Consider the following 24,975-nt stretch of genomic DNA (forward strand, 5'->3'; position numbering starts at 1 on the left):
GTGTATCTCTTGGTTATCGAAACCAGCAAATCTTTGCGCTAAACCTCCCAAAAAGGAAATTTGATAATGGTACTTTTTATATTGATGTCACTAGGATCATATATAATAAAATGACGTATTATGAAGAGAGAGAGAGAGAGAGAGAGAGAGAGAGAGAGAGAGAGAGAGAGAGAGAGAGAGAGAGAGAGAGAGAGAGAGAGAATAACCTACATAGTCTTTTGATAAGTGCTTGACGTGTAATTAAAAAATAATTGGTTTATATCATTGTTGTTATAAATTAGGGTAATCGAAGTTTAAAAATAAACCAGGAATTTGAATACTTTTTCGATATTTCTAATATTTAGTAAAAGAAAAAAAAAAAACTTCAGAGAAAAATTTCGAGCTTTATTCTGCAAACCATCGATAGTAATAGTAATTAAACGCATTAATTATCACTTATCACTTATCCTAGACGCATATATTTTCACTCTCGGTTGCTGTCTGGTTCAAGTGTGAGCAGTACATTCACCTCGGCTGCCCCTCTCAGGCAACTGTTTTTTTTCTTTTAGTTTATTACAAAGTATTGCTTGGGTCTGTAATTATAAAAAAATCCATTTTATGGCAACTGTTTCTGAAGATCATGTAGCCAGGAGTTACATGAGTATTGTGTAAAGATCTTTATTTCGTCGAAAATTGTCAAATATTTTATCCCCCGCTTTCAGAAATATTGTAAAACATATTTTATTCTTCTTTTGTTTGCTGGTGGAATCAGAAATTTAGTTGATAAGTCAAAGATGATATTTTTTCTAAAGATTTGACTACAGATTGAATATTACTGTGGATACACACTTCAGTAAATGTAGATGTTTATCCGGCATAATCAGGGTTACTTATGTTAAGGTACGACGTCATTTTATCCCTCACGAGAACATGTTATTGAAAAAGTTGTGTCGTTATAATGTATAGAATATATACGTAATAATTTTAAACTGTTTTACTTAACCTTTCCTTATATTTAAGCCATTTTTTATTCTATATATTTCAACATGGAATGCTATTTCGTATGATATATATGTATATATATATATATATATATATATATATATATATATATATATATATATATATATATATATATATATATATATATATATATTTATATATATATATATATATATATATGTATATATATATATATATATATATATATATATATAAGTATATATATATATTTAAAATATTATTATTATTATTAAGCCATAGATATCGGTTTACAATGCCTAAGGAATGGCGTATACCAAACGGGAATTATCACTGAAAAGTGCTTGTTCACCAATCGCGGCCTGGTAAGAAACAACCATATGCAGACACTTGGACTCTGAGTCTTCAAGAGAGGTATAAATTGATATAGACTCTGCAATACATATGCTTGTCGAATTCAAGTTTTGTACTTAAATTGGATGTCAGCCTATCTCCACCACGATGTCCGATCGGTACCTACTTATGTAACACAAAGCTAATTATGATTTTTTTGTCGTATACACAGTGACATTTTTAATATGCACAGATATTAATCTACAATTATCGTTTTAATATCCAGTTCACTCTACCTCGGAGAGCCTCTAGTGACGAAGCAATTATCACTTATAATTCTACTTGGGTGTAAGTTCTTCCTGTTTTATAGGGGTATCTAACGATATTTATAGCTTAATATTTGTGAATTTAAAAATCTGACGGTGAATGTGACAAAAATTTCATAACTAGCTGCGTGTTACAAACGCATCAGTCCGACTTTGTGGTGGGGATTGATTGATGGCGATATTAAGTACAAAACCAGAATTCGGCATGCTATATATATATATATATATATATATATATATATATATATATATATATATATATATATACATGCACAACAAGTGTGTTTGTTTGTGTGCGCGCGCTTGCGTATTTGTTTGCATTTTTATATAGAAATATGTATGCATGTATGTATGGATACACAGATGCATTCATCTTTCAGGTATTATAAGCGAAGTTCGATTGTCGTTGAGGATTGGAAAAGAAATGTGAGAAGTTTTGAGCAATGGAAAAATGTTCAAAAGTACAATCACATGTATAGTGTATAATATATATATATATATATATATATATATATATATATATATATATATATATTTCATTTATATATATATGAATATATATGTGTGCACGTGTTTGCTCTTATATATTCTTTAATGTTTGCAAGTCTGTGCTTACCCGTTATTGTGTATAGAGTGAGCTTTGAATATGCCGGTACCTGTAGATATGTTACTATGTACAAGGGGAAAGAAACTCAGATTTACTTAATTTTTTATATACAATATATCTACATTATTCAACATCTATATTACATTTATCTACATCTACTTCTGAACAGCAACTTGCCATGACAACAAATATATATTGGAGCACTGTGCAAGCAACATTTCACATCAACTGAATATTAATAATACTCTATATATCTATCATTTGCCCAGTCGAGCCAATTACGATTATCTCATACTAATTAAACAGGCTTTTGTTTTATATGCATATATAGGTGTATATATATAGGTGTATATATATATATATATATATATATATATATATATATACATACATACATACTCAAACTCATGAAAACAATACGCTCTGATAAATTTTCTATATGGAGTTTTCTTTTAAAATTTTCAGTGGATAAAATGGATTAAAATACATCTTAACATTATTCAGAATAATATTTTGTAACATTTCGACCAACCATCAACAACAACAAATTAATAAATATTTTGATAACTTGTTACGCAAGCAAAACACGAATACCTATGTAATTGTACGTACATTCTAGGTAAATATTGTCATTTTAGAAACCAACAGATCATTTCTTCATTTTCTCAGCTAACTTAGAATATTCCTATATTCAACAAATAAGATTTGAACATGATATGTGTATCCGTACTTTTCATGTCTAAAGATATTTTATTGTTAGTTTTATCAATAACGTATTCTTCATTAACATTTTTAAACGGTGTGGCAGCATCTTGCGGAAATCTGCTCAAATGCTTCTTACGCGAGATGTTACAAATTCACCTTGATGTATATTTCCTGTACTATTGTCAAGTTGTGATATGAATCCCTGTCATAACATACGTTTTCCCGTGTGCAATTAGTGCACTTAAGGGGAAAACACTGTTATGTATGTATATTTTTGTATAGGGAATACCCTGCATATGCTAGGATACATGTTTTTACTCATGTGAGAATACGTTTTCTGCAACATTCACTTTAAATCTCAGTATGCGATGCATACACACCAAAAAATATACACACTTACACACTCATACTCGTACTAACATGGACTGGTTAGCAGGTAACGTAAAATATTCAGTCTTTGTACATTCTGATAGTCAGACTCCTTTTAACTGCTCGGTAAGATTCGAGTTAAATTTTGCTCGAAAGGATTTAGCTTCATTCAGCGTTACCCGAAGTTTACTGGGTTCTTCGAGCTTCCTGCGTTCAATTAATCTGATTTTAAATGAACATCTTCTTTATCGGTAACATCAATCGTACATTCACGCCTTTTATTGCTTTTAGTTCAATGAGCATTTTTGAGTATCGAAAATTTCAAGGATTCTCTGGACTTGTGCATTGTAATTATTGTTCATAACGTGCACACCAACTTTTACTAAATATTTATTCATATTAGATATCTGTTAATGACATTCAGTAGCATACTCTTGCTGTATTTCAACTAATATATATATAGTAGTATATATATATATATATATATACATATATGTAATATATATATATATATATATATATATATATATATATATATATATATATATATATATATATATATATATATATATATACTACAACTATTCTTCCAAGACCAAAGAGCGACACCAGTAGAATTCAGTTTTTTTCTTTTGCAGTGAATAATGAATGTTTCCGGGAGTCGGTGCAAATTGTAATCTATAAAATGCACACGGGAAGCTTTTGTCTCTAAGAAATAAGATTATTTCTGCAATTTTGGCCTATATTTCATAAAGGAAGAGCGCATTCGACTTTCCATCCAATCTTGGTCTACAGTTAAACCGTTTTTTAAAAATGTAAACGCCGATGGAGAGGACATCTCAATGTACCTATTCATCTCTGTAGCGAAATATATGAAAAATGAGTCGTAAAAACGGTGGATCATATTCCTGAAGGGAGCGAGAAAGCCACTGCTTGAAAGATGAAAGATATCTTATCTCGATTAATTAACCCATTCGTTATGGGATTACTTTATCATTTTTTTGTATGATTATAGTATGAGAAGCAGAAATTTGCATATGAATAAATGCCACGAAGAGAAACAATGAGCTTTCTTAGACTGTTTTATTTTTTTCCCGATTTAAACCTATAATACCTTATTGTCACAAAGAAAGAAAGCAGGCATGTGCATCACTTTTAGCTCTTCTGTTGTACTATGGGTCACTAAACGTATATATGTTGATATTCTTCGTTAAATGGAGTGACCTAAATAAGACAACTTTTTCTTATGCCTGCACAAACACATTCTATCACAGTAACAGATGTGTAACTATATATGCCATATATTAATGAATATATGAAACGATGGACAAGATAATAAACTATGAGAGGAGGAAAAACTTTGGGAAAAGTAAAGCAAACCTGAAGAATGCAGTTCACCTGCCCCTTTTCAAACCTCAGTGCGAAACTGTCAAGTTAGTCAGACAGTACCGGGTATTACAATCCTGAAATACAAGTAACAGATTGATGTATTGCTGATGCCAAAAGAGCTTGCATAAATGTGAATCTTACATAACCGTTTGAGTATTCCTTTCCTCTAGAGATCGACTGCAAACGAGGAAAACTTTGGAACACGACCAAAAACCCAAATGCATTTCCAAGGGTTTAACTAGATTACATCATAGAAAATTCATCATATTTAAAGGCATTTTAATTAAAAAGTGAGGGAGAGAAAGAGAAGGCTGGGCTGTACGGATTTGTGTCTGTGAAATGCCTGGCAGCGGCTCTCACAGGTTCACAGGCGTGACGTTTCGGAATGAGGTCGAGCAAATTCATCTGCCACAGGTGAAGTGCAAGCAGATTTTACCAAAAATGTTGTGGTAAACATTGCTCACTTAGTTTGTTGTTGATGTGGACGAATGAGTTTGAAACATTGCATTACATCGAGGTAACAACTTGTTTTTAAACGTCGTTAGCAATTTCACCCCTCCTTCAGGGAGATATTGGAATTAAAAGCTTTTAGATGATGTCACGGAAGTTCTTGATATCCAGGACTTCAGAATCCGAGAATAAGCGGAAATTGAGAATTGCAGTCTTAGAGAACTTTAGAAAAAGAATGACTGCTTTTTTTTACTAAACTAAAATAATTTTTTGTGTATTGATGCGGATGATGTAGGCAAAAGGGCAGACTTACTGAAATACATGTTGGAATATAGTTGAATATTTATATTTGTATTTATATATCGTATCTATTAATCATCGACTAATAAACAATGTACTTTCGGTATCAGAAATATAGATCAAATTTGCTGTCGGTAATGAACTTAACTTCCAGAAGACATTAGGCCATCCAACAATGTTAACATGAAAAGCGTATGGTTGAAGGGCCATTTAGAGACCTAACATTATTTTGAACACGTTGGTTGTTGAAATAGCACTAAAGATTAGCATACCAGCACCAGTACGAACATCACTGTCGCTGTTATTCCACCAGACGAAAGAGAAATTCATTTCCAGCTTGAAAGAACGTCTTTTCACTGACCAACGTATGTTTAGTATACATCTTATCTTGACAAATTGGACGTACCAACATCATAGTTTCGACGAACAGTCACCACTCGTCAGAATATTCACAAAAGCGACGGGCGCCTTAGTCGAAATGACTATATCATTGGATCCAGAATCCCCTGTAGGGTTCGCAGTGATTGAACAACCAGGGATAAAACATCTATTTTGCTATACAGTTAAGGTTAGGAACTCTACAGGTCAGACGGCCAGACACTGAACTTTTTGACTGCATAATCTTGATTTGTTTCATTTGAAAGGATTTGACAGAACACGCTCCATTATTATTTTTGCGTATAAGCGTATGAATAGTTTCGTGGAATTGTAGGCTAAGGCCACCGAAAGGAGAAAACTTCGCCTTTTCAATCCTAGCTGTTGCAGGTAGTCATAAGCTAATGAGTTATTCATTTATGATCTGTAATAATGAAAACATAAAGTTTAAGCTTTTAATCAATAACGAAGTGGGGGCCTCGTTCAAAAGAGAGGAGGAGAATGGCAATGTAAGGAGAAATGAAGGGTCCTTGGAGCACTTAAACTATCAAAATTTATATAGGTATGTGGTGTTCATAAGATGACAGTTACTAAGATAGCTAGATTATTTTAAAATAAAATAAAACTGAAAATCTTCTGATTTTGCGGTGATATTTATACACCGAGATTTAACTGCACAACTTGGACTATAAACATCTTTGAAAAGACATTGTATTAATTCATGAAAATATGGTCCAGTTACAAGGAGAGACGCCAACGTTCGAGTATTGCTATGAATAATTTTTATGTGACAGCAGAAAGACACAGGTATGCAGATAGTCACTAATTTTGATAATAGGAAAATGCATTATACCGTTTGCGCAAAAACAAGATTTTACAGTTAGGAAGTGTATAGTTCTGATGAAAAGACCCGACGTTTACTGAACTGCAGCCACAATATGAGCGATGTAGCTACTACAACGAAATACATTATCTTGATCTAATCGCAAGATTTCATCTGACTATCTCAATCTGGAAATAAGTGCCGAGTTCATAATAGAGAGAGGTCGAAGGATAAACAGTATGATAGATAAATCATCCCTTTTTGACGGAGTGCCCGAAAAGTAATTATCGGAGATCCACGTACTCATTTGAGATACTATGACACAGTGTACGTCATTAAAAGTATATAATTATAATTTGATATGATACCCAAAAAATCAGAGTGTATTCCAAACCTACCATGCACAACACAAACCGGACAGTATTACTTAATTTATGATATTCAAATGTTAACGCTATATTTCACGAAAAGTGACGCACTGCGCATCATTTGAGATGACATCAGGCTTCACCTAGAAAGACTTGAATAGGCTTCTTCTAAAGGCAGTCATGTGATCATTTACACTGTAAATGACCACAGTCCTATGGCCCATGACACGACTACATCAACCAGTAGGAGCCAGTCATGTTACTTAATGCAAAATCCACCATCTAAGAGACACCAAGCACGTCTTAGGGAAAGAAGGAATATTCACTTACACTTTAGGGGATAAACTGGATATGGTTCCCTCATAAAGGGTTTCAGCACTAATCGTTATCCGTAGCATTTAATGCAATCTTTCGTCTTGTTTTTTCTTATTTGCTCAGGAACAATCCGTTCACCTTAAGGAAAGGTAGAAAAACCATAACAACTGTCATTTCCGCATATATCTTCTTTCCACTAAATCAAGGGTGAACCTCGGTTATAAATTATTTTATTCACGGTTCAGTTTTGCATATTTAAAATTAAGGTTATAGTAACATCAGAAATATGACCTCAGGTTTGTAATCAGTGGTCACAAGCACCTTTTCGTATTTGTTATTAATTAGTTCTTGAAGGGATCAAATATGGACATTCTTTAAGCCTTACAAATCCTATTATCATCACAGAATTCATTTACAGTGAGAACGCTTTTAACATTTCAATCTTGACGCTCATAATATTCAAATCCTCTCTTTATTCTCTTTATTTTATGTTTTATAGTATTAACTAACGCTTAATTATCAAACCAGAGCTAACGACTATCTACTTCCGTAAAATTGTAAATTATAACAGTTAACATCTCATATTTCATATGTATATGCTTTTTGAAATTTTGCATAATTCATTTTATATATATATATATTTTCAAAATATTTGTCATTCATTATAGATTTTCTTTCTATCAACATTCGACATAATAGGGAAAGCGTCGTAGAAGCACGTGTGTTTTCAAGAAAGCTTTGGGAAAATTGCCAAGATTAAGGGGACTACGTAATGTGACACATAAGTCAGATTCATTGTAGTAATGTATGATGAACGAAAATTAAGAGAGAGAGAGAGAGAGAGAGAGAGAGAGAGAGAGAGAGAGAGAGAGAGAGAGAGAGAGAGAGAGAGAGAGAGAGTCCATTATCCTTCTCACATCCTATTTAATTCTAGATTCTAGAAGGACTTTCATTTCATCCAGGGCTCTTTCCAGGCTGCGTCCAAATTCAAGCGTAGACGTTTCTTCACAGGAATTGAAAGCCGAAAGACAAAAGACAATGTAGTCCGGATGGGGGTTGTATGAAGCTCCGTATCCATCTGGAACAACTGGGCCATATCCCATCCAGGAATCAGAAAGAGTAGGCACCTGAATAGAAGATTAAAAATAGTAAATGTATATACATGCACATCATACACCCATATATATACATATATGTGTTTATATATATATATATATATTATATATATATATACTATATATATATATATATATATATATGTGGGGATACAATCCACAATGAAGTAAAATCCTCTTGTAGTTACAAATATATCTCTTGTACAGGATCAAACTACAAGAGGATTCTACTTCATTGTGGATTGTATCCCCATTTACTTAGAGGTACGACATAGTACCTGGCTTCTGCATATATATATATATATATATATATATATATATATATATATATATATATATAATATATATATACATATATATATATAATCACATATCCGCAGGTGAAAAATAAGAGACGGGGTCTAGGTCCTATCCGGTTTCGACTTTATTTCCAAGCCATCGACGAAGGACTGATACAAAGTATTAGAAGTCACAAATATACTATATACTACAGAGACAGTACTGACGAACATGCACACAACCATTTGTGACTGCAGATCCACCCACAGGCAGGTTTAAGAACAAAGATATAAAATGGATGAAAAATACAGAAATTTCACTCAACAGATTTGTTCTCCAAAGAAGCTATTCAAAGGTGCTGGTTTTATTCTTACGGAGGTTTGTTAGATGTCAAATTTTTCATTGCTGCTTGGCTTTCATTTTTTTTCATTTCCCTGCACCTGCATCGCAGTAAAAAAAACTAATGTAACACGTTTTGTACATGATTTTAAAATGAAGTAGGGTAAATTGTATTATTTTTGTAACCTTAACGAGTGTGTTAGCAAAACCAGTTCAATTTGTAGGATGGGTACGTTGGTGGTTTTTCCATTACATTGCTTAGCATTTATAGCAATATTCCATGCATGCTAGCATATTTGGATAAATACCTTTCATGCTGTGTAACTAGAAAATTAGAGGATGACTGCCTTTTATGTTTTTGAACGAAATACATTATTAAGCATAGGCTACGTGATTTTCTATTTTGTCGCTTTTCGTGGATCCTTTTAATATATCACCATTCCTAGGGTGTCGTGGTTTTTATAAGTAATTGATTACGAAGTTGCATCTCTAACTTTCGTCGTTTTTGACGAAATTGTGGTTGTGCTTGTCAGACTTTCTTCCTTGTATATATACATGTGCATTCAGGTTTAAAAGTTAACATTGGCGTCACTCGCACATGCAAACACACACACACACACACCCACATTATATATATATATATATATATATATTATATTTAATATATATATGTATATATATATATATATATATATATATATATATATATATATAGTATATATGATATATATGTGGGTGGGTGGCTGTGTGTGTTTGTGTGTGTTTAAAGGACACCCATCCAACATGCTTATGCTGCCAGGGAACATAACAGATTTCTCACATGTTGAACACAATGAGATTTCATAGCCATATAATCAATTTGAATGTATGCTTCACCAATAAAAAACGATTGTGTCTAGCATAGTTAGTTGCAACAACTTTAGAAAATTTGTGATTTAAGAATTATTAAATGGGGATCCGACGAATGAAAATTCAATTCAGTAAAAATAATTTGAGTCATCAGATTCACAGGAACTTGAGAAAGAGTCAGTTCTACATCCAGGCTACGTACAAAACATCATATTCGTTCGGTAAAAGTCATTTTTCTAATATTTTTTATCAGTTGTTTGTCGTTAAAGGTGCTATACGGACTTGAATCATGGTATGATGGTGAAATTATATCTAACAGATTTTGTCGATTGAAGAATACAGTTCTGAGAAGATACAAGAATCAGATGGCAGGATAGTGGGAGGAAATTTTGATAGTACAGCGGAAATTACTGAAGTCCTATTTATACATGAAATAATGCTGAAAGGGAGTTAGAGATGGCTAGGACATGTCCTTCACACCAATCCTTGGGGGGATAGATCATGATAGTATCAGCCGGGCTTTTGTGGTCACCAGAAGACTTGGAAGATCCACGCCTACGTCGATGAGAACTTTTAAAACGGTGGTTGAAGGTGAGTGGAGATTTGGGGAGGTTTAAAGGGGAGGAGAGAAAAAAAAAAAAAAAAAACATAACGTAAGTGACAATATCACAGAGACCCTTAGCGTTATTCGGCGTTGGAGCCAATGATTATGAAATTGCTATAAAGAAGGACTAAAAATCATGCCAGCTCATGATGAGGGGCTTCGCATACGACTGTTTCTGGTCTGTGTGAAGATTTTTACAGTAATTGGTTTTCCCAGTTTTTAGATTCTTAATTTATGCTCTTATACACTGATCGTTTTAGAGATGTGTCCCCTATTTATAATAAAGATTTTATCACCATATTCAAACTCTTGAGCTCAACCTAGCATTCTGATAAATATCAAATCTTGACTGAAATCGAAATGGAAAAAGAAAATGTAACGAGCCCTGGAATCATTGAGAGGCTTGGAATCGATTCCGATGTGAGTCAAAAATTTATTTTGTGTTCCACAAGTGATTGTGTGTTGATTACCTTTATCTTATTCACTCAGAATGGATAATTCGAATTAAATGCTATCAATTACGATCAGTTGTGCTGTTAGTTTTACCTAGTCAGACCATATTGAACAAAAATACATGTAAACTTCAGCCTGAAATACTGTTTCATCTTACCTGACTGGTTGATAAGCGAAAGTGGTTGGCGACTTGGTATGACCGGTGAGTGAAGATATCCTGAGGTGGAAGTCCCATCTCTTTGGCCATCTCTCTAAGTCCAAGCAAGTGGATGTCAATCCCTCTTCCCAAGATGTTGTTAACCATGATGTCCGTTTGCATGCTTATAGCAGTGTCGAATTTGGCCAACCGATCTGCAACCTGTGAGGGTTTAATAATTTACAGTATACAGCATATGACTTATTTGCATTTTTATGATTGATTACAGTACTCTTAAAAATATATGTTTTCCCTGAAATTTTGGAGAGGACGGTCGCTTTATTTTCGTTTTCATGTATTTGATTCGACACGTCTTTATGCATAGACTCTCGTCCAATATTTGATTAAGCCGAGTTATTTTAAAAGTTTTCTGCAAAAATGGCGTTTAGTAGTTACTGTCTTTGAAGTTCATCGGCATCGTTAAATTTTCCATTCTGGGTTGTGGTGTGAGTGGGTGGATTTTTTTTTTTTTTTTTTTTTTTTTGCAAAGGTATATGTGAAGTAAGTTGCCTCCAGGATTTTTTTTATTAATGACCACTACTGCCTGGAAATGCTAGGCACTACTCGGTATTTTGGTCAGCCTAGTGCTGATCTTTCAGTTATGTGGGATGTGATGGTCGGTTGGTTTTTCACTGTCATTTTCGCTATTTCCAAAATCATTTAAGAAGTCCATTAATACTTTTACTGCAGTAACTAAGCTTGTGTTTAGCACTCTCGTCTATTTCATTGCCTTCACCTTATCAAACATATCTTTGATGTCGTGTCCCTTTTTTCTCATTAAAAAAATGTAGAGGAACCGACCGGAGGGTAATGTGTAATATAGTTATTGATTTAATATGTCTATCTGTCTTTGTTTCTTACAAGCCAACCCTCTTTTGCCATATATTGAGAAATGTATTGTTATTCTCATTCGAAGAGTTGTGCTAATAATTTTGTGTATAATTTTAATGGAGACAAATTGGTTCATTTGTGATATGTAAAGAAACTGCCATCAGATAGTCATCCATGTATACTAGGTAGATACTGACATGTTTGTGCATAGGCTAAGTTCCTAATCGTACTGAAATCCATTGGGATATATTGAAATACATAATTTTTTTCTTTAGGTACATTATATTTGTACTTTCATGAGAGAGAGAGAGATAGAGAGAGAGAGAGAGAGAGAGAGAGAGAGAGAGAGAGAGAGAGAAAAACTTACAGGAGCATTGATGACCATAGCCTCGCACCACGCTAGTACTTGTGGAGTGTTAGCGCGGATGGAATCCACTCTCCCGTGGCGGAACCTTCTGGTACTGGCACTTTCGTATGTACTAGTTAGTTGACCATGACACCTGTTAGAAGTAAAAGGGATTATAATTGTTACTATTTACTAAAGAATGTTACCATTCCTGTTTCCCGATAAGATAAAGTTATGCATTTACAAGTCAATAGTTGAGGAAAACAAGAACCCAGATAGTTTAGTTTCGTCAGATTGTAAGCTGGAGAATGAAACACGATGTGTATTAGAAATAAAAAGCTAAAAGTTGAACATTCAACAGGTATCCAGGAGATTACCTACAATCAAGGTATTAATTACAGAGTGAGAGAGAGATCTTATAGACTGTGAATATATGGATGCATGTTCCGGCTCTTTGTTGAATTTCTGTATTTTCATTGGACAGCCGTAATTCAGTTCACTTCCTCATAGACAAAGTTATTACTCATTTCTGTCACCTACGGTAATACTTTTTCTATTTGTTTTGAAAAGGATGGTATTAAATCTCACTTTTATCAACACATGATGATCAGGCTACTTACATACATATTACATACATACATACATGTCTTGATGAAATCAGTTTAAATTGCCAAATATTCATAGAAAATAGTTGCTTTGTTCTTTCCCAATCATCAACGGTTTACTTTGTTATTGTCTGCTCCTTCCGGTAATAGATTTCCTATTTGAAGTGCTGAATAATTTGTCTCCTCTCTCTCTCTCTCTCTCTCTCTCTCTCTCTCTCTCTCTCGTCTCTCTCTCTCTCTCTCTCTCTCTCTCTCACTCTCTTGCTTTGAGCATGAATTGCAGGTTCGTGGAGGTTTTCTTGATCTATACACGTCAGTCACTTCCGATATATCTAAGAATTCAGATTTTCAAAGGACAATCTCATTCCCTGTCCCATACTTTGAACTGGAAAGATTAAATTTTTGAACGCTTGGATCTAATGAATGACAACATTTGCTCGCCATTGGACGGGTGTGGGAAGTAAGTTGAACTGCATGCACTAATTTTGGAAATCATGGTCATCAAGTTTATAGACATGAAAGAGATGACAGAGTATGGGTATGTACGTCTCATTGTACCAGCTGTAGGTTTTAACAGGAAACTTCATATACCACGTCAAAGACCGGAGTTTTCCCCCTTATTGTCATTTTCATAATGATTAATTTCTCAAGGATATCGGCAACTTTATGTGGATCGCCGTCACTTTTAATTTTCGGTTTTGGGCAGCTACCTGAATGGAGTAGTGCCACCTCAGTCGTATTAGTAAGTACTGAAAAACTCATATGCTTGTATGTTGGAATTACTTTTTGGATCTTAGATCATGAGAGAGAGAGAGAGAGAGAGAGAGAGAGAGAGAGAGAGAGAGAGAGAGAGAGAGAGAGTCTCCACTGAGATTTCTTTACGACTCTCGGCTAAAAAACTTTGGAGATAAAAAAATTCGTCATCTTTTGGGCAACGGGAAATGATGGCCGTAAGTATCCGCGAAGAAAAACTGGCAACTTAATCGCTCGTAAGCCTCCTGACGGACTTTCACAAGTTTGACATAAAGGGCCAAGGTGACTTTTTAATATTGTTGAAAGTAGGAGGGCCAATATTAGTAATTCTGTCAATCTTTCTAATTAGTTTTCACAGCCTTATAATTACGGTGATAAAAATATGTTTATTGCAATTATACAATGACTAGACCGCTTTTGCTTTTGTTCAATTAAGAAAAAAAATTGAGATTGAATATAACATAACTTTCAACATATGTACAGATTCGCGTAATTATGCGTGTGTTCTTTAACCATTTGTTGACGAACAGAGAGCGCGCTTGACTTGGAAACTTAAGTACGCCAATTTACGTTTCTAATGAAACGTGTGAGCCTGATTCGAGAGCCGAGCAAAACAATATTAATATTGAAAGGTCTATAACGTTACATAATAAATTAACTGACAGTTAATTGACAAGAGTGAAACAAAGAAAGCAATACCAATACTTTTAAACAAAAAACCGCATTTTTTCCATGTTCTAAATGTTCCCTGTTAATAATCTTCCACTGTTCTAAAATTTGTCATTTCCTAATCGTATCGTTTTATTTCAATAAAAATCGTGTAGTTTATTATCAAAAACTAAAACGTCAATGTCCTTCACATTTAATAATAAACAGTAGGTATATTAATTATCGGGTATAAAATGAATAATTAATTATTAAATGAACTTAGTAACACGACATAATAGCCACTTCTTTTCTCCAGATCTTCACTTTTCTATTTTGTGGAACGTCATTGTCTCCTTTTCCGAACGAATACGCACGCCTGCGCACTTCTCCATTAATCAGGAGTATTTTTCATTATCAACAGTGTTCTCTTATCGTTTTTTTTTCATTAGCCTTCCTAATATAACTACTTGCTTCTTTTTCTATAATATGTATTCATGGCGAAAGGAAAAAAATCTGGGACAACTTCTTAACCAACCGTGGAAGATTTCATCCGCCTGAGCAATTTTTCCACTTCGCCAGCCATTTCCACCTGTCGTAAGCATGTGTTTCGATGGTCTAGGATAGATATATCTTTAAGTAACGTAAGATGAAGCGGGGCGCATGATTAAAAAAAAAAAAAAAAAAAAAAGATTGTAGAACATATTAGCTGGGGTTTGGTCTCACTTGCCTAGACGGATTGCTTACCTGAAGCTTGAAGAATTATTTTTCTGGCTTGCCCTATTCTATGGCAGCGATTACGTATTATATTTTTTCTAATTGAGAAGGCTAATGGGATAGAAATACCCAGCGGCCATACTTAAGGATCCTTCAGATAAAATAAACCATTATGTGGAAGATGAAAAAGTGGAGCCTTATCCCAAGGGAAGTGTCAAGTGTTGAGAGAGTTACAAAATTCCCGAATGCCATTGGTGTTTAGAGTTCACATTAGTACAATATATTTTACATAAATTGGCATAAGGATTTAATATCCGCGGTGCAGCAATGAATGCGCACATTTCAGCAGACTATGCAGTAGGACTACCCGAAATACATCCAACTGTGATTCAGCTCTTAGTACCAAGAAAGAGTCTTGTAAATCATTAAATAGCTGTCAGTCTCATTAGATACTAAAGTAGACACGTCTGCACTACAAACTTATGCATTAACGTTAACCCAAAAATTTTTCAGCATTACAGAAGTGAATGAGATTTACGTTTTACGCTGCAGTAAGGACTAAGAAAAATTACGTTAGATTTTATACAACTATGCAGTCAGGGGTTTTACATGAGTCATATCGGAAGTTCCAATTATATCAGATAATCCCAAATAAAACTTTTGTTCCGACTCATTGAGCAGAGTTAAAATGTTGGAAAGCCAGTCGAACATGCCCATGGGTTTCACTAAAGCTTTTCACAAGATGCCCACTGAACGCTCACCACTATGTTCACCATTACACGCGCATGTCTATTTATATTTCTACATTTTATTCTTAGATGCCTTTGTTCATTAGCTTTTTTGCATTTACTTTCCAGTAGAATAAATTTACTCTCCATAATGTTCTTGGTTATCCCTCTCCCTCTATATTGTAGTACTTGCTTACTTGTCATTCCCTTTGCATCTGCCATGCAACGGCAGCAAAATAATCTCCATTATCTTTCAATAACACTTTTATATTACCATTCCATCCTATATTTTTACTCTTCCCCTCTTATACCCATAAACACCCATTATGATACTAATTTTAGATTTTACATACTTTTCGTTGATTACTTCCACCTCCGTTGTTTCACTCATAGGTCAGTGGTCATTCATAGTCTCCCTAGAGGACCATCCGGCTTCCTATCCATCTCACTTTCAGAATTAAAATTACAGCCACTTCTTCATCCCTTCCTTTCCAGCTTACTTTGGCTCACCCCATTAACTTATTTTCCATCTGCCCTGTGCTAATATACAATCTAGCAAACTTATGTCTGCAGTATTTTTCACTTTCCAGGTAACTTTCATGTTATTCTTTTATAGTTAACCATGTAATTCTAACAATCAAGCCTCCTTTACTCCAGGAACTGATGTATTATGTTTTCCAAGGCCAGGCAGATGCAGATTCAGAAATAAGAATCTTCCTTCACTCTCAATTTTTCTCCATTGCAGGATTCCGTATACTCACTGCTATAACTTACTCATGCCACGTTCAGTATGGTGTTCTTAATCCTTGAACTAACACATTAGTACTCTTCCAAACCGTCCTGAGTGTTGACACTACAAGTGCTACTCTTTCTCTAGATCTGTACCTTGATATAATCTAGATCTACCCCAGATATAATCACTTTGTGTTTCTCAGTCCTGTATGCACTGCCCTTTTATTTTCGTCTCACCAAGAGCCTAAAGCATCCAGCTTTCTCTGTCTCAACAATTTAGCTCTTATACATTTTTTCTCCTTTGCAGTGTGAGTAAAAGGTGTAGGCCTTTAAATGCCATGTTGCCTGCCATTTTGTGACTGTAATTTACCAGTAGTGATGAAGTTCATTTAATCCCTGTCACTAACTTAAAGTGGAAATACAACTTAATCAACAGCAGAAAGTTAATAACATGTTTAATATACATAAGAAGGCAACAAAAGTAACTTACTGGCCATAAAAGAAATCTCGAAGGTAAATTATGATTAACGGATTATTTGGTATTCCAGCATTATTATGGGCATGGAACCAAAGGTCAAACTGGCGCTTGGCGAGACTTAATGCCCATGTAGCTAGGCTGCGAGTAAGATAGTTTCTAGTATAGAAAAACACATTTAGGAGGATGGTGAGCTTGGAAAGAAATATTTGTGATTTTAGGTCTTGAGTCTGTGCCTGCAAGGTAGTGTTGGTGAGGTTTGTTTTTCTCCTCGGGAGAGTTGCCTAGTTCTGTGCCACACACAGTCTTGTTTCGATGATATAATGATTGTGTGTGGGGGTAATGTTTGTAGTAGGACTTTGTCAGTACCATAAAACTTTGGAAGAAGGCCTTTTTTCCCAATTGTACGTCATTCAGTGAATGAGTATTCTAATAGAAAAGAAATATCCGAGGGTATTAACAATCTGAAGGAAGGTTTTAGTACAATTTGCAAAGAGTTTTTCTGGGAATAGGTGGAGTGGATTTATGAAATTTAGGTCGTCAAGCCAAGTACTGAGGCACTTTAGGACATTCAGCACCAAAACCAGTGAAAAGAGGGAGTAGGAGTGTTTGGATAAGGTAAAGAGAGCCAGACAACAAAGGAGATGAAATACAAGGCAACAAAGGTGGAACTAGGAGAGGAACCCCACAGTTGCACTAAAAAGTATTGTTTGAGATGTTGGAAAGCAAGATTGAAGAAATGAAGCAGAAATAGAGATAAAGGCCAAACATTTCAAGATCTTGAAGAGGAATAATGAGAATAAAACTAAATTGCTGATCAAAAGAAGCCTGTGGAATACTAACGCTAGTCACGGATGCTTCATCAACTTTTCAGACAAAAACCTAGATAAAGGTAGGACGTGTGCCGTAGACTACGGATTAAATTCCGCGTTGTCATCTGGCACGACGAACAACGTGGGAATTACCAAATGACTCTGCAATTAAGGGAATTGTATATGGAAATATGGAAAAGCCAGGAACTTCAGTTGTACTTAGAAGATTCATGGTTGCCACCAGTGAACTGAACAATTGTAAAAATATATACATGACAAAAGCTTACAAATATGGTGAGCTAGGAATGTTCAATAAAAGTGAGTTCTTAGGAGAAGTGAATAGTCTTTTGATTGATGAGAATGCATAAGAAGAACTAAGCAAAAGTCTTATACGCAGTGTGAACAGTGTTGTTATAACTTTTATTGGTTACACTGGAATAACATAAAAACCGTGTAAGATATACCCAGGTGAACAGTGGAATTGTTTTTTTACGTTTTAGTGAAAACAATCATAGAGTAAACTTCTGTAAGAATATAGCTTCACCCACTGGTAACTGTCATGTGTGGAAGTTTGGTATCCAATGGTCTGAATGCGTGTTTTTAGTGTTCCCATTGCATATATATTGCGTATTTCCACCATTTTGTTTCAGTTCCTCGTTAACTGCCTAGAAATAAAGGAGAACCCGGTGAGGATCTGTTCCCAGTAATTAGTTTATCTCTCTCTCTCTCTCTCTCTCTCTCTCTCTCTCTCTCACACACACACAATATATATATATATATATATATATATATATATATATATATAATATATATATATATATATATATATATAATATCAGGAGACAGAGGAAGGCGACGGCCAGTAGGACACATCAGCATGAAGGTGGATTATTAGAAACGTTGCAATTCATTATAATTCTTTATTTCCTACGTTTCGTAATATCATTATTACATCTTCAGGGAATCTGTTAAACAACAAATAAAATTAATTTAAAATTACTTAAAAATTACTTTAAAAATTACTCTGTATGTTTTTTTTTAATTGTGTTGTAATTTATAAATGTTGAATTTTAGAGTAATTTTTAAAGTAATTTTTAAGTAATTTTAAATTAATTTTATTTATTGTTTAACAGATTCCCTGAAGATGTAATAATGATATTACGAAACGTAGGAAATAAAGAATTATAATGAATTGCAACGTTTCTAATAGTCCACCTTCATGCTGATATATATATATATATATATATATATATATATTATATATATATATATAGAATATATTATTATATATACATATATGTGTGTGTACTATATATATATAGATCTAACAACGGGAGCATCGCCCCCGTTATTCACATAGGTAACGTTAAGTCCAAGAGTGGAAGGCTTACTGGTAATACCTTGTCTGGTAACAAATTCTCCTCTCTCTCTCTCTCTCTCTCTCTCTCTCTCTCGATACCCAACTCTGGCAACAGCCTCTCTCTCTCTCTCTCTCTCTCTCTCTCTCTCTCAGACCCTGACAATAGTCTCTCTCTCTCTCTCTCTCTCTCTCTCTCTCTCTCTCTCTCTCAACCTCCACTCCATTATCTAAGGTCACCAAATCAGAGTCGGAGCTACAAAAATATACGTTTATTCAAAGTAAAGTACTAACTGAATAACTCAGATTCTTACAGGATAATCAATAGAATGATAACTCATAGATCAAGCAACTTAGATAAACACCCCCCCCCCCCCACCGTGAAATAATAGTCTTAATCAGTAATAGTCAAACATCAATTATCTCTTCTCCAAAACACAGTCCCCTCACTAGGACACTTAGTCCCCTCCACTAGGATACTTAGTCCCCTCCACTAGATCCGCCTGTTTAAAAGACAGGGGTGACATACCAAAAAGTACACAATTGTAAAGACAAAGTCAAAAGATTAAATGAAATAGAACATCTTTACAAAATGTCAAAAATAATCAAGCCACATCTTTGGCTAAAGCACAGTAACTCTTACCCATTGCAGCTTGGAATATCACACACTTTTCACAATACAAAAAACATTGCAGAGCCATCCTGGCATTCTGCCTTTTCTCCCCGAGGCAGCCATATCCATTGTTCCTGGCTAATACACGCCATTAAGAACGGACATAGCTCGTACACGTACACATGAATTCACACTCTTTGTCAATGCCCTGAAACTACTTTAAACTGGTTTCAAAGTCACCTTCTCTCGAACGCACATAACTACAGGACGATCATTGACCTGCTTAGGTACATCAGCATTCTTAAGCTGTCGCCCGAACTCTCAGTCTCCAGGGAAGTTAAAAATGATGAATCTGTACATTCCTCCTTTTACAGATTAGCTCGGCCACCATCCTGGCTAGCCCCAGCCTAGCCACAGGCCACATAAAACAGCTCATATATATAAAAAAAACACATTGGCCAGCTCAATAATACAAAATATAGTAATAACTGCACATCTTTGGCAGCACAAAGTAATGTCTATCATGCTTCATCTCCAAAAACAATTGGGTGTATAAACTTTTTTCTCATTTTGGATTCTTGAATATCCCTCTTTGTCTGCAACTGCCTGCACAGACTCGTAACACGCTGTAGGAAGGCGAAACGTCTCCCTGCGGAAGACATCCAACGGCCTCTGTAGACCCAAAAGCGCTGTAAAACTCTGTAGACTTGTAGAAACTCTAAGTAGGCACACAACAGCAACATCTCTGCAACGGCTGGTGGGCGTCTTGCTAGCGTGTGTTTAAGTATGTCAGTCAAGTCATCGGTCAATCAAAAAGAATTAACCCCAGACATACTTCTGTCAAATAATGACTTCAAAAATTCCCAAAAGTACTAACTGAACGTCTCCCAATTAACTCCATTAACATAACCACTGAACTAATTTCTAACTTCAACTCATGAAGGAACTCCATATGACCACTAAATCATAAGTCATTATCACAACCCCACAAAGAAAAAAAAATTAAGTTCTCTAACTCAATTCTCCAATAATAAAAAATAATTCACCAAATTCACACACCAGCACACACAATCCAGAACTCACAGCAACCCTACGGACTCCTGTTATCACATTTCAAACTCACAAATACTCACAAGTAAAATAAAAGGAAAAAAGTAATGAGCCCAAGAAAATAAATCACGTAACAAGCCCAGCCCCGAAAATCATCACTGAGAAATGTTCTCTCAAGCTCTGATATTTGAACAACCCACAAAATCAGTAAAAACTCTCCAATGTCTAACAGCAAAAACCCTTTACTGCTTGCATAATTAATCTCAAAACGCCCATTATACAATTCACAAAGCCCAACAAATTACATCTCCCGTCCAAAAAGAAATGCTATTTAAACTAAACCCCCAATTACATCTCTCGTAGGCAAAGAAAAAAAATGATAACAACAATAAGTGAACTTTGCCCCATCACACAAAGCACACGATATATGCATGATATACATAATTCCCGCGTTTTCCCCACATATGCCATATGTATAGTTACGGAATTTTGCCATCGCAACTTTTCATCTATCGGACACAGCCAGAAAGCCACCCCTTACACATGCATTTTCATGAAATGCTATGGTCAACATTTCCAGATATTGCGAAAAACTCTGAGCAATCACCACTAGAGGAAAAGAGTCAGCAACCGGACTCATCACAGCATTGTCAGCAAAAATCCACCTGCGGACACGTGTGCTCAAACAAAAATGTCTATTCAGACTCGCAACTTCAGAAACTCATCATTCTCAAAAAAATGTTCTATACTGAAATCACGTAAGCACATTCCACTAAATTATCTCCTGGATATGACTAAGATGCTCAAAAATTGTTTCAAAGACATATCTCTCACAAATGATACTGCCCAATTATATAAAAAATTATCGCCTATTCAGGATAAAAACTATGGTAAACTCACAATTCGGCAATTATATGCCTCCAAACATAACTCGCTGGTGAACATAAAAAATCACAACATCTCCATATGACCACAATGCAGTAATGCCACTCGCCTCCAATTAGTAAAGAAACACAGAACTCCTCTCTTGGCAGGAAAAACTCCAGGAAAAAAATCATAAACACAAAAAAAGGTCACCCCCAAAGATTAATGCCATCTCCATATATATAAATCACCATATTAATAATAGCACCACTCCAGTGATGAAAATATTACCTCCATTTGATTAATAACCACACCACACCATATTCCCTCTTTATTTCACCAATAACCACATGTTAATAAAACCACCACTCCAGCAACAAAAAAATATTCACCTCTGTTTTGGCAAATAAAAAATACTTACCTCTATTTCACCAATAACTCCATGAGGAATAAAACAAGTCGCCATAAACAGATTATTACACTCCAAGCAGGATAATCAAAAATGAAACTCCATCTCCAAAAAAATGCACTCAAAGCATCAAGCTGACACACTCGAAAAATATTGCCCCATGTCTCCTCAAAAATGGCTGCAAAATAATTGAACTAAGCATAGCTCTCACCACCATAGGCCTAAACTGTGGAATATCTAAAAAAAAAAATAATAATGAATAAATAGAATATCAAATGGCCAAAATATTATACCTCCAAAATATTATATCTCCAATTCTCCAGGAAAATAACTCAATGTTATAGTCAAAAACTATAAACTCTCTGTTTAGCATAACTGCTAAGAAAGGGCAAAAACTCTGCAAATAAAATTGCCCAGGAAATTTTAGAAAAAATCACCAGTGTTCCACAACTCATTATAACAAAACTCCAAATTCAAAGTGTCTAAGTAAAGACTTCTCCATATGCACTACGGTATTGGCCACTAGAAACTTAGCCAAGTTTCTTATCTCTGGCAAAATTGTCACAAATACAACAAAGGTATTGTGCAAGAACCCACAACTTCTAGAACAAATATCCAGAGAAAAGAATGTAGTGCATTGCGTATGCATTAAAAAAAATGCAAAAATTCTCCCATAAATCTCTCTGCAGCATCAAACAGCTGAAATTATAAACACATTCCTGCACAATGACTCTGAATCACGAACTGAGACATTAAAAAAAAAATCCCACAAACTGGAGAGAAAAAAAAAATTCAAATTCACCCATGATAAAAAAAACTTGTGTCAGCGATGGCTAACTTCCAAAAAAGGGGGAAAAAATCAACGACACTGTTAACTTTCCCCGTGACTCACGTAGATGTCAAGCAATTTTCTGCTGAACTCATAAAAAAAAAATGTGTTGTTAGTTCCTCCCAAATCCCCCCCCCCAAAAAAAAAAACCACCACGCTTGATAGCATTACAACACCCATGTTAATATATAAAAAAATCACCAGTATTAGTATAAAAAACATCACCAATGTTAATGCTTGCCCATTCACCAAAAATTCAGCACAAAATTCACCAGAAATTCAGCAAAATTTAGCACAATTCACCAAAAATTCAGCCAGATTCATCACCCATGAACCACTGACACATTCTCCAAAGTCATAGAAACTCCGTAAATAATTAACCACAAAACTTCTCCCATAATTCATTGTAATAATTCTCTGTACTATAATTATCCGTAATAATTATAAAATAATCTCCCATGAAATATCTCAAATCTCCTGTAAAATATGTCTCAAGTAATGATAATTTTACTTAAATACCTCCCACGTAAAATATCTCCCGTAATGATAATAATTCTCCATAGTAATAATTTTCCTGGAAATATTTCAAGTAAGGGCATTACTATTGCCATTCCCCAGTATTTATCATTATTGCTACACCCAAAATCAACGCCATTTCCCCAGTATACACCACCATTGCCACACCAAAAATCAACACCACACATCACTCTCCGGTATCATCAGATACAACACCACTCAGCAACACCGGGCATCACCATTCAGCAATCATCGCTAGTCAGCACCATTTTGAAGTAATCTCCTCAACACCAATCAAATCTCCATTAAAAAAACAATCTCTGAATCCCCAATTATAATTGTGGCCCCTAATATTGCATAAAAGCATTCCCCAAAGCATAAGGAAAACTTACACCACAATTCATATGCATATCATTTCATTTCCCTTTTCTCTTCACTCAAGAGAAAGAAAAAAAATCTTTCTAAAAAAAAAAAAAAACCCCACGGGCATCTTACATCATCAACCAATCATTATCAGCTGATGTCCTTGTCATTGAAAATTCCTTATCCAAGGCCAAACTCACCTCCATTGCCCCGACACAAAGAAAAAAAAAGAAGAAATTCACCCCCACTAAAAAAAAAGAGCTTCACCCTCCTCTGAGCGATAGAACACCCCCCTGAACAGTGTTTGAGTACCCCCGAGGTAGACCACTACTCGCCCTCCCCTTGCAATACCCCTCTGGGTTGGTTCAGCAGAAATTGCACTGACCGCGTAAGAACAAGTGGGCGCTCTATCTCCAGGCAAAGAATGCAATTCAGGCAACAGTTTTGCATGTATGAAAACCATTCGTACACACGTGTGTATTAAAACAAAGACGAATTCGTCTCTTTTAATATATGCCAATAAAGAAACACATCACTTTCTACTCCTATGGGGAAAAAATGTGGTATCCTAAACCAATCCCATAACTCACAAAATGATTCATACACAAAGTTGAAAAACCCATTGTAACACTTACCCCTTCACAGTGAAAGAAAACCCCGGAATCTGCGCAATCACAAACACGCGAATCTTGTCGGCACAACACAAACGCACTCGGCGAGAAAGCACTTGATGATCTTTCACACTCAAACTCTACTTGAGTCCTCATCTCAGCGGGCACCTCGCGACGGGCGAATTTGATGACCCTAGTCCAATTGTCTTTGCTCAGTACCATACCCACGGATGGACACACCTTAACCCCCATAAGTTATTAACTGAAATATAACACATTCCCACAATCAGACACTCTGAAAACGGCATTTCATAGCTGATACCAATCTCACAAAAGGCTTTTTTATTCGACCACCGCTTGCCATCACTCTAACAACGGGAGTATCGCCCCCGTTATTCACATAGGTAACGTTAAGGCCAAGAGCGGAAGGCTTACTGGTAATACCTTGTCTGGTAACACATCTCTCTCTCTCTCTCTCTCTCTCTTGATACCCAACTCTGGCAATAGCCTCTCTCTCTCTCTCTCTCTCTCTCTCTCTCTCTCTCTCTCCTCAACCTCCACTCC

At 35.2% G+C, this 24,975-nt stretch overlaps 2 protein-coding genes across 7 annotated transcripts in view; one reads left to right on the top strand and one right to left on the bottom strand.

The window, feature by feature from the left end:
• The window catches only part of LOC135198069 (opsin Rh5-like), a 707,912-nt gene that overhangs the window by 268,939 nt on the left and 413,998 nt on the right, over positions 1-24,975 (top strand). The window lies entirely within an intron of this gene.
• The window catches only part of LOC135198070 (choline O-acetyltransferase-like), a 243,220-nt gene continuing 222,101 nt past the window's right edge, over positions 3,857-24,975 (bottom strand). For all 5 annotated transcript variants that reach the window (XM_064225480.1, XM_064225479.1, XM_064225477.1 and 2 more), the window contains 3 exons: positions 12,354-12,486; positions 11,117-11,317; positions 3,857-8,447 (listed from right to left, as the gene is read on the bottom strand). In XM_064225480.1, the coding sequence (XP_064081550.1) occupies positions 8,241-8,447; positions 11,117-11,317; positions 12,354-12,486 (541 nt within the window). In that variant the 3' untranslated portion in view covers positions 3,857-8,240. The remainder of the gene's footprint in view (positions 8,448-11,116; positions 11,318-12,353; positions 12,487-24,975) is intronic.

This window comes from Macrobrachium nipponense, chromosome 21, assembly GCF_015104395.2.
Source record: "Macrobrachium nipponense isolate FS-2020 chromosome 21, ASM1510439v2, whole genome shotgun sequence".
In the NCBI taxonomy this organism is placed as follows: domain Eukaryota; kingdom Metazoa; phylum Arthropoda; class Malacostraca; order Decapoda; family Palaemonidae; genus Macrobrachium; species Macrobrachium nipponense.